At 41.1% G+C, this 15,794-nt stretch overlaps 1 protein-coding gene across 2 annotated transcripts in view; it reads left to right on the top strand.

The window, feature by feature from the left end:
- LOC139754474 (uncharacterized) overlaps positions 1-15,794 on the top strand; it is a 75,298-nt gene that overhangs the window by 57,222 nt on the left and 2,282 nt on the right. For both annotated transcript variants that reach the window (XM_071671741.1, XM_071671742.1), the window contains exons 2-3: positions 4,825-5,317; positions 9,894-9,970. In XM_071671741.1, the coding sequence (XP_071527842.1) occupies positions 5,215-5,317; positions 9,894-9,970 (180 nt within the window). In that variant the 5' untranslated portion in view covers positions 4,825-5,214. The remainder of the gene's footprint in view (positions 1-4,824; positions 5,318-9,893; positions 9,971-15,794) is intronic.

Raw genomic sequence — 15,794 nt, 5'->3', positions numbered from 1 at the left:
TTACTTCCATTCACAACACCAATTTTACATTCCGCTGCTACATTACTCACCTTCGCATTAATATCACCCATTACAAATACCCGGTCTCATGCACCAAAGCTACTGACACACTCACTTAGTTGCTTCAAAAACACTTGCATCTCATGATCTTTCGTCTCATGACCAAGTGCAAAAGCACCAACATTCACCCACCCCTCTCCATCCACTTTGAGTTTACCCACATCAATCTAGAATGTACTTCCTTACACACTATGACACACTCCCACAACACTTGCTTCATGAGTAGTGCCACTCTTTCCTTAACCCTTGTCCTTTCACCAACCCCTGACTTTACTCCCATAGACCTTTCCATGGCTTATCCCAGACGTTTCACATGCCCTGGTTCAGGCCATTGACAGCACGTCGATCCCGGTATACCACATCGTTCCAATTCACTCTATTCCTTGCACGCCTCTCGTCCTTCTGTATGTTCAGGCCCAGAGCGCTCAAAATCTTTTTCACTCCGTCCTTCCACCTCCAATTTCGTCTCCTGCTTCTTGTTCCCTCCATCTCTGACACATATATCCTGTTTGTCAATCTTTCCTCATTCATTCTCTCCATGTGTCCAAACCATTTCAACACATCCTCCTCTGCTCTCTCAAGCACACTCTTTCTATTACCACACATCTCTTACACTTTCATTACTTACTCGATAAAACCACCTCAAACCATATATTATTCTCAAACATTTCATTTCCAACACATCCACCTTCTTCCGCACAACCCTCTCTATAGTCCATGCCTCGCATCCATATAACATTGTTGGAACCACTATTCAGTCAAACATAACCATTTTTGCTCTCCGAGATAACATCCTCGCCTTCCATACATTCTTCAAGAACCATACATTCCCCCAGAACCTTCGCCTCCTCCTCCACCCTGACTCACTTCCGCTTCCATGGTTCCACCCACTGCTAAGTCCACTCTCAGATGTCTAAAACACTTCACTTCCTCCAGTTTCTCTCCATTTAAGCTTTCCTCCCGATTAACTTGTCCCTCAACTCTACTGAACGTAATAACCTTGCTCTTACTCACATTTACTCTCAACTTTCTTCTTTCACACACTTTACCATACTCAATCACCAACCTATGCAGTTTCTATCCCGTGTCAGCCACCAGCGCTGTATCATCAGTGAGCAACTGAATCACTTCCCAAGCCCTCTCATCCAGAACAGATTGCATACTTACCCCTCTCTCCAAAATTCTTGCATTTACCTCTTTAGAGAACCACCGCATCCATAAACAAATTATACTACCATGGGGGCATCACGCACCCCTGCCGCAAACCGACATTCACTGGGAACCAGTCACTTTCTTCTCTTCCTACTCGTACATATGCTTTAAATCCTTGGTAAAAACTTTTCACTGCTTCTAGCAACTTACCTCCCACACCATATACTCTTAAAACCTTCCACAAGGCGTCTCTATGAACCCTGTCATATGTCTTCAGATCTATAAATGCTACATACAAATCCATCTGTTTTTCCAAGTATTTCTCACATACATTCTTCAAAGGAAAACCTGATCCACACATCCACTACCACTACTGAAACCATACTGCTCTTCCCCAATCTGATGATCTGTACATGCCTATATCCTCTCAATCAATACCCTCCCAGGAATACTCAACAAATGTATGCCTCTGTAATTTGAACACTCACTTTTATCCGCTTTGCCTTTGTACAGTGGCACTATGTATGTATTGCTCCAGTCCTCAGGTACTTCATTATGATCCATACATACATAGAACATACCTACCAACCAACTCACTCCATCTCTTTCTCACTTGATCACTACTTGTTATTACTTCCCCATTTGCCCCTTCACCGAAGTTCCCATTTGTTCTCTTGTCTAACGTACTTTATCTACCTCCTTCCAAAACATCTTTATATTCTCTCTAAAATTTAATGATACTTTCACCCAAACTCTCATTTGCCCTCTTTTTCACATCTTGCACCTTTCTCTTAACCTCCTGCCGCTTTCTTTTATACATCTCCCAATGATTTGCTCTACTTCCCTGCAAGAATCGTCCAAACGCCTCTCTCTTCTGTTTCACTAACAACCTTACTTCTTCATCCCAACACTCACTACCCTTTCGAATCTGCCTTCCTCCCGCTTTTCTCATGCCACATACATCTTTTGGGCAAGCCATCACTGCTTCCCTAAATACATCCCATTCCTCCCCCACTCCCATCATGTCATTTGCTCTCACCTTTTGCCATTCTGCATCCAATCTCTCCTGGTACTTCCTCACACGAGTCTCCTTTCCAAGTTCTCTTATTATAAGTACTCTCTTCTCCCCAACATTCTCTCTTCTTTTTTGAAAACTTCTACAAATCTTCACCTCCGCCTCCAGAAAATAGTGATCAGACATCCCAATAGCTGGCCCTCTCAGCACATTAACATCCAAAAGCCTCTCTTTTACATGCCCATCAATTACATATAATCCAATAACGCCCTTTGATGATCTCTCCTACTCACATACGCATACTTATGTATATATCTTTAAACCAGGTATTCCCAATCACCGGTCCTTTTTCAGCACACTAATCCACAAGCTCTTCTCCGTTTCCATTTACAACATTGAACACTTCATGTACACCAATTATACCCTCAAATATCAAATTACTCACCTTCGAATTCAAATCACCCGTCACCATAACCCGGTCTCGTGCATCAAAGCTGCTAACACACTCACTCACATGATCTTTCTTCTCATGCTCAGTTGCATAGGCACCAATAATCTCCCATCTCTCTCCATCCACTTTCAGTTTTACCCACATCAACCTAGAATTTACTCTCTTACACTCTATCTCATACTCCCACAACTCCTGCCTCTGGAGTAATGCTACTCCTTCCTTTGCTCTTCTCTCACCAACTCCTGACTTTACTCCAAAGACAAAAAAAAAAAAAAAGAATTCCTAAACCACTCTTCCTCTTTACCCTTGAGCTTCGTTTCACTCAGAGCCAAAACATCCAGGTTTCTTTCCCCAAACATACTACCTATCTCTCCTTTGTTCTCATCTTGGCTACATCCACACACACCCGAACCTGAGCCTTCGAGGAGGATGCGCACTCCCCGCTTACTCCTTCTGCTTCCCCTCTTAGAAATTTGTATACAAGAAGGGGGGAGGGGGGGAGGTTCCAACCCTCGCTCCCATCCCCTTTAGTCGCCTTCTAGGACACGCGGGAAATACGTGGGCGGTATTCTTTCTCTCCAGTCCCCAGGGATATAAATAAGATAGTGAACAAATCCCCTACAGAAGAGTCAACCCTGACATAACGTAACGTCTGCTACTTCGGTATATCCGGTATCTGCGATTTTTTTTTTTACCGTTTCCTGCATAGGGAGGTAGCGCAAAGACCAAACCAAGAGATGCCTCATTCGTCCACGTACACTCTCTAACTGTCATGTATAACGCGCCGAAACCCGTGCAGTGGTTTTCGTGAACCACTTCTCACGTCCTGGTTCAGCCCACTGAGGGCACATCACCCCTGTATATCACATCGCTCCACTTCACTCTATCCCATGCACCCTCCTGTTTAGGCTCCGAGCACTCAAAGTATTTTTCACTCCTTCCTTCCATCTCCTCGTTCTCCACATTTTCCTGGTTCCCTCTACTTTTGAAATGATGCATTTTTTATTCTTCTATCCTCCCCATTCTCTCCATACGTCCAAACCGTTTTAGCACACACACTTCAGCTTTCTCATACATACTCCTCTTACTTCTTCACCTCTTTTTCACTTTATAGTTTCTTATTCGAATATCCTTCCTTACACCACAAATTTGTCCTTAGACATTTCATTTACATTTACACATCTTCTTATTTAGGGCCAACGTCTTGCATTCACACCGCCGTCGGGACTACTGTACCTTCAAACATAAAGCTTGCACTCTCCTTCCACACCCTCATGAACGCGCTCAAGACCTTAGGCCCGCTCACTAACCCTGTGCTGCCATGTGGGCTATGAAAAACGCTCCATTATCTCAAGGTTTGTCTTCATTCAGACTCACACTCTGACCCGTCTATCTCTTTCATCGGCAAGACTTGATATTTCTCCTTTCACTCACACTCTTGAGCTCAGATCATCTTCATTAGTTTCTTACTTGAATCTGCCACCAGAACCGTGTCATCAGCAGAGCAGCAACTGACTAACCTCCCCGGCACCCCCTTCTCCCACCCTCAACAGACTTGTGTCCGCCTTCCTATTGTTTATATGAATATATCTTATTTTATTTACGTTATGTGTTATTGATGTTCATATGTAGATGCATGTCGTCAATGACGTTTATAGGGAGATTTATCAGCCAGTTACTGTTTACTGTTGCCTTTCTTAACGCACCTCCTTTTACAGTCATAAGCAATGTATGCTTAACCCCATGATTATGAAGGTACGATCTTTGAGTACGACGATATGACTCTTGGGCACGACCGTACGACTTAACGTCAGATATAACACTTACGGGTCAAGTGAACGGCCGAACCTCCACCATACTGAAGGATCAGCTGGTGTCACAGTAGAGGTAGTCTGCCTTAGCGTAGCTCACTCATATTCAAAGCTTTCTCGCAATACCGAACTTCCAGTGTCTGTGACTACCCTTACACTTTGGTTTGCATTTTCTCACCTCCCTACAACACTGTACAAATTTGCTTGATACCTCATCGAGTGTGATATATATTTTTCCTAGACATTAGAAGGTTCTGGTTAGGTCTTTTGTGGATTCTAGTTGATGTGTAATTGATTTTATGTATATGAAAACCTAATTAGTCAAATTTTTTCAGCAACATAGATTGCAGAGAGAGGAGATCGCAGACGAGAGCACACTGGCAAAGGAAAACAAAAGAAACTGGTAGTCTCAAGCAAGGCCGCTGTAGGCCAGAACTGTTGGCGTGAAGCAGATGTTTGTACCACCCTTTCAGAGTCTGGCTTGCTGATTGGCACTGGTGATCTGCATGGGACTGACTCCTCCTTATCTGAAACTGTCAATCTAACTGCCACTGGCATATGAAGTCTGGCATTAGCATCTAACAATGACCCTCTGTCTACCGCTGTCAGTGACGCTCTGACATTTCTACTCATTAGTTAGATGCGTCGGCACCGGAACCTGTTTGGCATTCGCTCTTTGTCTAGTGCTAGTGCTTGTGCTGGTGCAAGCCACCTCGGGCACCCATATGGCGGGAACGTGTAACCTGGAATGTTGGTGTCACGTGCCAAGACGAGGACGAAGTAAACCCCCGTGTTACCTGTGTGTCATCCAGGATTGCTCACACTCCTGTAAGTGCCACTTGATGCTTTTCTTGTTGAGCAAACACTCAGAGCTGTCACTTATGTCTCATGCTGGGGAGACTTACCGGCTAACAGATGTCCAGAAACGGGAGATTCCGACTCAAAATAGGGTAGTATATCAGGGGCTGAGGTACAGGATAATCATAATTTTTTTATGGTTGGATACTTCTCATTAATCGGGGACAGGGAATTAAGGGAAACAGAGCAATTTTTTTTTGTATGTGTGTGTGTGTGTGTGTGTGTGTGTGTGTGTGTGTGTGTGTGTGTGTGTGTGTGTGAAATTAGATTATATGCTACAAAAAAGATTTCGTTAAGAATATGAATCTCATCTGTAAGTTCAAAGAGAACCGCAATAAGTTAGTTATACTGGAATTACTGCCCAGATTGGACGTAAATTCCTGCATCATCAGTAATATGCTAGGGGTAAACGGTAGACATGATGCTTTCCGAAAGGAGGAGGAAAACGTCTTTGTATAGAGTTATGGGATCATTTTACCCGGGATGGAATCCTTTTTGCAAAGGATTGACTCCATTTGAATGGAATACGAAAAGGCAGCCTTAACAGAGTGTTAGACGAGAGTAATAGGCACTTTTTTGATTATATAAATTTGTTAGGTACTTAGAGCGAGGGAAACCAAAAGATAGATTCAGAAGGATAAGGAACATGACAAGATAGGTAAACCATTACTTATAGATCAGGTTCAAGGAAGGTGGGATAAACTGCAGAATACGGGAGCTAATGACCTCTATTTTTCGTAGTAGAGATCATTTCACAGGTTAAGGCAGGAGCGGGCGTTGAGGATACATGGTGGGAGCAGTCAGCTGGCGCCGGTTGGGAAACAGGGTTTGCAGGGGAGAGAGCACAGGGGTGTAGGATGATGTTTCCAGGTCGTAGAGGTCACATCATAGGTACAGACAGGTTACAAGGCAGTGAGGGAAAACACCAGGATGTCAGTCAACGCACGAGAGAAATGAGAGAGGTAGGAGAAAAGGCAGAGAAGGGCTGCTTGAGGTCAGTTCTCTGGTAGAAGCAGGGATCGGGGCAGAAATCAAATCGAGGTCACGGACCAAGTAGGAGTAGACGTGCCTCGATCTCCCACTGCTGCACACACACACACACACACACACACACACACACACACACACACACACACACACACGTACAAACAGAGTTTCAAACACACATAACAGTAACGATGATTTTGTAAACTGTGGTCAAAAATTTATTTCCAACATCCTCATAAATGGCAAAGGAAAACTAACATATTATCTAGCAATAGATGAGCTTCAGCATTCCGTCTTCAGTGTTCGTTTTGGAATCGACTTAAACAGCGAGTATGGATTTAAACCTGAACTTTGAGTTAAAAGAACGTACACATATGCTCGGGGCATTATGTCAAAATGAAATGAGGAAATCCTAAGCTATCAAGGAAAAACAAATGATGTCGCAGACTCAGAAACATGGATTAACTCTGATGATAACCATTTTCTCGCCGAGTTACCAACACCTGGATAGAAACTGTTCACAGAAGATCTTTGTCACAAGCAAAATGTGATGTTATAATCTGTGTTGGGAAAAGTCGAGGTGCAGTTAAAGTTAGCCAAGAAGACGATGCGTATGATTATTTTCATATTGATGTGAGAACGCTAGAAGTATACTGTGTTTTGGCGTCATATACAGACCTCCTGAAGAATAGTAAGATGATGACAAAATGCTATACGTCAAAATAATATTATTGTGAACAATGAGGGAGTTATCGTAGTATGGGACTATAATAATCCAAGTATAAACTGAAATACGTTAAGAGGTGATCAAGAAGGAAAGAGACTTATTGATCAAGTTAAGACAATTTTCTTTCCAGTTAATCAATAAAGCGACTAGAGTCCAAGACATCCTCCATCTTGCCGTCACCAGAGACAGTCTTGATCATCTGTTGTGAGGCAGGCGGAGACTCGGGCGAATAGCGATCATAACATCTGATATTGATGACGACAAACTTTTGGTCCCACACCACAGGAAAATAAGACATGAAAGTACCAATACTAACTGGATAAAACTTCTCGATATTGATACACCGGAAGAGATGTAGAGTATTTCTAAACTCAAACTACGTTTTCCTGATGGTAAACTCGTTCTAAAGATTATGAGATTCAACGTTAACTTTTCAAACCAACCTGGATAACTGAGGAAATAAATGCTCTAATTTACCAGAAGAAAAACAGTGTATAAGATTCAAAATGATAGAAAACCTTGAAAAGCATTGGGATCTATTGGAAGTACAATAAGAATGCAAAAGGTCATAAGACAAAGTAAAGTGCGAGCATGAAAAAAAAATCCCTTTAAGGTTAAAAGTAACCCCAAGAATTTCTTTAAATCTATGAGACAAAGAGAGAGCGTAGAAGATGCAGTAAGACTAATAATGAAGTAACCGATCATGGCAAGGGAATTGCCTTCATACTAAAGATATCTCTCCTGCAACTTCGTAAACACAACTGAAGGAGAGTCATGCTTGTCAACCGTAAAAAATTCTTCGAGGTTCTGATGGCGATAAGTGAAAGGTAACGGAAATTAAGAGTCGTGAATTACGAAGATACTGAGACCAATTATACCCAAACAAATCAGCCGATCCTGATTACCTACCTCCAAGATTTTTAAGTTTTAGACGGCAACTAATATTTCCCAGTAGGAAATTTTTTTGACAACTCACTGACGAAAGTTAACATACGTTAAGATTGGAAATTGAGGAATGTCACCCCTGTATGTAAGATTGGAGATAAGAATCGTGTCTTGAATCACCCTCACATTAGCCCTCCATCATTTCTAGGTAAAGCGACGGAAAAATGATGAGACGAAATTGTGAATTTTTTGGATCATGAAATGTTATCAGATAACCAGAGTGGCTTCCACAACAAAAGATTTGGCCACACTTTTTTTCTTTATTTTTCATTGTAATAGGAGTATGCGGCAACTGGGGCTCAAAAGTACCTTCTCATGTAATGTACTTAAATTTTTTAAAAAACATTCAATGAAATACCGGAGAAGACCTGCTATGTAACTTAAGGTTATATGAAACAAGGGCAGAAGTATGTGCATGGATTGGGGACTGGCTCACTGACAGAAAGCAACGAAAGTTGTTAAGTGCCTCAGCCTCATCCCGGCTGAACGTGACAAGTGGTGTGCCACAGGGGTAGGTCCTAGCTTTATGTTTTCATAATGTACATCAATAATCTAGAATTGGGTCTCATATTCAAGATGCCCAAATTCGAGAATGATACAAAACTAGGAGGTAGAGCTGTAAATGGGCCAGACTGAAATGATTCAAAGAAATCTAAACAGACAAGCAGAGTGGTCAGACAAATGGCAAATGCAATTCAATGTAGACAAACGTAGTTATGCTCTTTGGAGATAACGATACGAAATATGGTTATCAAATATTTGGATATTCGCTGATTGAAGTGAATGAAGAGAAGGATCCTAAAGGTATTATTAGAGACAATCTGAAGTATACTAAACAGTGTTTAACAAGAAAAAAGGAAAACCGAATGCCAATTTTCATTAGGAGCATCGAACGCAACATAACAGATTCTGACCCTTTTCAAGTCTCTAACAAGTCCACACCTTGAATATGCATTCCAGCTTTGGTCCCCAAATTAGAAGATAAACAAGGAAAATCTAGAACAAGTATAAACAAGGACAACAAAAAGATCAGATCAATTTTCTCACAAGAAGCCTAGACTTCGCGATAGTATATATATGAAATACTAGAGAATTCAGTTGCCAGAGATGATAATGGAGTAAAGATTAAAGCTAAAAGGTGTGATACTGACGTGGGAAAAGTTTCGATACATATAGATGCATTAATCACTGAAATAAGTTATTGCCAAAGGTTGTAAATGCCAGGATTATAGATACCTTCAGAATCCGGTAATCTTTTTTATCAGTCGACGTATCTACTGACTGAACATGGCGGTCAAAATATATGCAAATCTACACGTATATCTTTACCTCATTCCAAACTTTAAGAACATATTCAGCTACAACAGAAGATGCTATGGATTGTGTATTAAGATTTTATAGTTGAATTTTCTCATTCTTTATATTCTCTTATATTCCATGCAGGTTTGCTTCACCAACTCACAGTCTTTCTTCCATACTCATTTTCTTGCCGCCTGTTGTTGCCGGAGTGTTGAGAGAGAGCTTTTTATCCTTCCATCAACCACTTAGTACAGTAATGGAGAGATTCAGATTTAAGTCCAAGACAAATAACTTTACACATCTGCCAACTGACCTTCTGTTGTCTGTCTTACCCATGTACACCTATATATCTTATGTTTGTTATATGTAGTTAAGATTTACACAGAACCTGATGCCGTGGATCAGTGAGGAATACAAATAAGCATAATTTATCCAGTACAAACTGATCTGTAACGGGAGATTGTATGCTCACCTGTGATCTGTCATCTACGTCTGACGATATGTAAAAAAAAGATAATGTTGAAAGTGAGAAAAATCAGTAGATTTACAACTATTCATTTCAGTTACATTGTATATCTGTCCTTCCAGGTAGTTCGGTAGACTCGTCGTCAGCAGCGGCCCTTCACCCCAAGGAATACCCGGAGGATCCTGCTCCTTCTTATCAGGTGCGATGTAACAACATGCAAGCAACAACTGACACTTCCCTGGCCCTTTCATCCTCTACAGACTGCATACTCGTTCCTCGCTCCGAGACTCGCATTTGCCTACGTTCCCAACATCCATAAACAAATTCAACAACCACAGTTACACCACACATCACTGCTGCAGACCAACCTTCAACCTTCATCTGTTTCTCTAAGTATTTTCCACACTTATTCTTTAAAACAAACACCTGATCCACACATCCTCTCTTACCACTTCTGAAACCACGCTGCTTTCACACTCTCAGTCAATATCCTGCCATACAACTTTCCAGGTATACTCGACAGACTTATACCTCTGTAGCTTGAGCTCTCATCCTTATCCCCCTAGCCTTTATACAGTGGCACAATGTATGCATTCCGTCAATTATCAGGTAACTCATCATGAACCATCCATACAATGAATATTCTTATCAACCACTCAACAACACAGTCAACCCCTTTCTTAATAAATTCAACTACATTAACACCCACTCCAGGCGCCTTACCACATTTCATCTTACGTAAGGCTTTCACTACATCTTCTCTCTTCACCAAACCACTCTTCATGCCTTTCTTACTTCGCATACCACCATACCCAAGCACCCTGCATCTGCCAGTCTATCATCAAACACATCCAACAATCCTTCAAAATGCATACTCCAACTCCTCACTTCGTCACTCCCTGTTATCACTTCCCCTATTGTTATCACTTCCCCTACTTAACCAATGTTCCCATTTGTTCTCTTGTCTTTAACACATTATTTATATCCCACCGAAACATTTTTTTTCTCTCGAAAGTTTACTGATACTCGTTCACCACAACTCTCATTTGCCCTCTTCTACGACCCCCGCACATTCCTCTTGACCTCCTGTAGCTTTCTCTTATACATCTCCCAATCATTTGTACTCCTTCCTTGCAAGTACTACCCAAACGGGTGAGAATGGCTGCGAGACAAATTTTTTATGGTGGTGTTGGGGTCTATAAAACCTAATGATTTGTATATACCTTATTAAGCGGATTCTCTCTGTGAACACGTAGTGCTGCATAAATAGAAAGATTACATCTGAAACAAGATCATTTGAACTACTGAATTGCGATTTTTACCTTCAACAATATATATATATATATATATATATATATATATATATATATATATATATATATATATATATATATATATATATATATATATATATATATATATATATATTTTTTTTTTTTTTTTCTTTTTTTTTGCTTTGTCGCTGTCTCCCGCGTTTGCGAGGTAGCGCAAGGAAACAGACGAAAGAAATGGCCCAACCCACCCTCATACACATGTATATACATACGTCCACACACGCAAATATACATACCTACACAGCTTTCCATGGTTTACCCCAGACGCTTCACATGCCTTGATTCAATCCACTGACAGCATGTCAACCCCGGTATACCACATCGCTCCAATTCACTCTATTCCTTGCCCTCCTTTCACCTCCTGCATGTTCAGGCCCCGATCACACAAAATCTTTTTCACTCCATCTTTCCACCTCCAAGTTGGTCTCCCTCTTCTCCTCGTTCCCTCCACCTCCGACACATATATCCTCTTGGTCAATCTTTCCTCACTCATTCTCCATGTGACCAAACCATTTCAAAACCCCCTCTTCTGCTCTCTAAACCACGCCCCTTTTTATTTCCCCCCAACATCTTTTTCCCCTTACTTTACTTACTCGATAAAACCACCTCACACCCCTTTTTTGTCCTAAAACCCTCTTTTTCCAGACACCACCCTTTCCTGCGCCAACTCTATCCATAGTCCACGCCTCGCGCAATCCATACCAATTGTTGGACCCACTATTCCTTCAAACATTACCATTTTTGCTTTCCGAGATAAATGTTCTCGACTTCCAACATTCTTCAAGGTCCAGCATTTTCGCCCCTCCCCCACCCTATGAGTCACTTCGCTTCCATGGTTCCATCCGCTGCCAGATCCACTCCCAGATATCTAAAACACTTCACTTCCTCCAGTTTTTTTCCATTCAAACTCACCTCCCAATTGAATTGACCCTCAACCCTACAGTACCTAATAACCTTGCTCTTATTCACATTTACTCTTAACTTTCTTCTTTAACACACTTTACCAAACTCAGTCACCAGCTTCTGCAGTTTCTCACATGAATCAGCCACCAGCGCTGCATCATCAGCGAACAACAACTGACTCACTTCCCAAGCTCTCTCATCCCCAACAGACTTCATACTTGCCCCTCTTTCCAAAACTCTTGCATTCACCTCCCTAACAACCCCATCCATAAACAAATTAAACAACCATGGAGACATCACACACCCCTGCCGCAAACCTACATTCACTGAGAACCAATCACTTTCCTCTCTTCCTACACGTACACATGCCTTACATCCTCGATAAAAACTTTTCACTGCTTCTAACAACTTGCCTCCCACACCATATATTCTTAATACCTTCCACAGAGCATCTCTATCAAATATATGATATGCCTTCTCCAGGATCATAAATGCTAACTAACAAAACCATTTGCTTTTCTAGTATTTCTCAACATAACATTCTTCAACGCAAACACCTGCCACACATCCTCAACCACTTCTGAAACCCAAACTGCTCTTCCCCAATTGATGCTCTGTACATGCCTTCACCCTCTCAATAAATACCCTCCCAAAATAATTTGCCAGAATAACTCAACAACATGTACCTCTGTAATTTTGCGCACTCACTCTTATCCCTTTGCCTTTGTACAATGGCACTCATGCACGCATTCCGCCCAATCCTCGGCACCTCACAGAGTATACATACCTTAATAACCTTACCACCAGTCAACAATACAGTCACCCCCTTTTTTAATAGCAATTCCACTGCAATACATTCCAAACCTGTGCCTTGCGGCTTTCATCTTCCGCAAAGCTTTTACTACCTCTTCTCTGTTTACCAACTCATTATCCTAACCCTCGCACTATGCACACCACTCGACAAAAACACCTATATCTGCCACTTATCACAAACACATTCAACAAACCTTCATAATTACTCACTCCATCTCCTTCTCACATACCATATTGTTATTACCACCCATTTGCGCCCTTCACTGAAGTTCCCATTTGCTCCCTTGTTTACGCACTTTATTTACCTCCCTCCATAAATCTTTTTAATTCTCCTAAAATTTAATGGTACTCTCTCACCCCAACTAATATAATATCTATATATATATATATCTATATTATATATATAATATATATATATATATTCATATTTTATTTTATACTTTATCGTGTTTCCCGCGTTAGCGAGGTAGCGCACGGAACTAGACGAAAGAGATGGCTAACCCAACCACATACACAGTATATACATACACGTCACACAGCACATATACCTACCTATACATTTCAACGTTCTACATATATATACATACAAAGACATATAAATATATACAAATTTACATAATTCATACTTGCTGCCTTTATTCATTGCCGTTGCCACCCCGCCACACATGAAAGGACAACCCCCCGCATCCGCTCGAGGTCGCGCTAGGAAAAGACAACAAAGGTCCCATTCGTTCACATTCAGTCTCTTGCTGTCATGTATAATGAACCGAAACCACAGCTCCCTTTCCACCTCCAGGCCTTGGTTCAATTCATTGACAGCATGTCGACCCCGGTATACCACATCGTTCCAATTAACTCTATTCCTTTCATGCCTTTCATCCTCCTGCATGTTCAGGAAGTGAAGTATTTTAGATATCTGGGAATGGATTTGGCAGCGGATGGAACCATGGAAGCGGAAGTAAATCATAGGGTGGGGGAGTGGGCGAAAGTTCTGATTGCGTTGAAGAATGTGTGGAAGTCGAGAACTTTATCTTGGAAAGCAAAAATGGGTATGTCTGAAACAATAGTGGTTCCAACAATGTTATATGGTTGCAAGGCGTGGGCTATAGATAGAGTTGTGCGGAGGAGGGTGGGTGTGCTGGAAATGAGATGTTTGAGGACAATATGTGGTATGAGGTGGTTTAATCGAGTAAGTAATGAAAGTGTAAGAGAGATGTGTGCTAATAAAAAGAGTGTGGTTGAGAGAGCAGAAGAGGGTGTTTTGAAATGGTTTGGTCACATGGAGAGAATGAGTGAGGAAAGATTGACAAAGAGGATATATGTGTTAGAGGTGGAGGGAACGAGGAGAAGTGGGAGACCAAATTGGAGGTGGAAAGATGGAGTGAAAAAGATTTTGAGTGATCGGGGCCTGAACAAAGGAGGGTGAAAGGCGTGCAAGGAATAGAGTGAATTGGATCGATGTGGTATACCGGGGTTGACGTGCTGTCAGTGGATTGAATCAGGGCATGTGAAGCGTCTGGGGTAAACAATGGAAAGCTGTGTAGGTATGTATATTTGCGTGTGTGGACGTATGTATATACATGTGTATGGGGGGGGGTTGGGCCATTTCTTTCGTCTGTTTCCTTGCGCTACCTCGCAAACGCGGGAAACAGCGACAAAGTATAAAAAAAAAAAAAATATATATATATATATATATATATATATATATATATATATATATATATATATATATATATATATATATATATCTTTCTGCCTTTCTTTCATACTATTCGCCACTTCCCGCATTTGCGAGGTATCGTTGAGAACAGAGGACTGGACCTTTGAGGGGATATCCTCACCTAGCCCCCTTCTCTGTTCCCTCTTTTGGAAAATTAAAAAAACCATGAGGGGAGGATTTCCAGCCCCCTGCTCCCTTCCCTTTCAGCCGCCTTCTACGACACGCAGGGAATACGTGGGAAGCATTCTTTCTCCCCTATCCCCAGGGATATGTATATATATATATATATATATATATATATATATATATATATATATATATATATATATATATATATATATATATATATATATATATATATATATATAAATATATATATATATATATATATATATATATATATATATATATATATATATATATATATATATATATATATATATATATGTGCAAAGTGAGAGGGTTAGGGAAAATGATTTGGTAAACAGAGAAGAGGTAGTAAAAGCTTTGCGAAAGATGAAAGCCGGCAAGGCAGCAGGTTTGGATGGTGTTGCAGTGGAATTTATTAAAAAAGGGGGTGACTGTATTGTTGACTGGTTGGTAAGGTTATTTAATGTATGTATGACTCATGGTGAGGTGCCTGAGGATTGGCGGAATGCGTGCATAGTGCCATTGTACAAAGGCAAAGGGGATAAGAGTGAGTGCTCAAATTACAGAGGTATAAGTTTGTTGAGTATTCCTGGTAAATTATATGGGAGGGTATTGATTGAGAGGGTGAAGGCATGTACAGAGCATCAGATTGGGGAAGAGCAGTGCGGTTTCAGAAGTGGTAGAGGATGTGTGGATCAGGTGTTTGCTTTGAAGAATGTATGTGAGAAATACTTAGAAAAGCAAATGGATTTGTATGTAGCATTTATGGATCTGGAGAAGGCATATGATAGAGTTGATAGAGATGCTCTGTGGAAGGTATTAAGAATATATGGTGTGGGAGGCAAGTTGTTAGAAGCAGTGAAAAGTTTTTATCGAGGATGTAAGGCATGTGTACGTGTAGGAAGAGAGGAAAGTGATTGGTTCTCAGTGAATGTAGGTTTGCGGCAGGGGTGTGTGATGTCTCCATGGTTGTTTAATTTGTTTATGGATGGGGTTGTTAGGGAGGTAAATGCAAGAGTCCTGGAAAGAGGGGCAAGTATGAAGTCTGTTGGGGATGAGAGAGCTTGGGAAGTGAGTCAGTTGTTGTTCGCTGATGATACAGC

The sequence above is a fragment of the Panulirus ornatus genome, chromosome 17, assembly GCF_036320965.1.
Source record: "Panulirus ornatus isolate Po-2019 chromosome 17, ASM3632096v1, whole genome shotgun sequence".
Classification (NCBI taxonomy): Eukaryota; Metazoa; Arthropoda; class Malacostraca; order Decapoda; family Palinuridae; genus Panulirus; species Panulirus ornatus.
The sequence above is the reverse complement of the archived record's forward strand: the minus strand, read 5'-3'. Positions and strand labels throughout refer to the sequence as shown.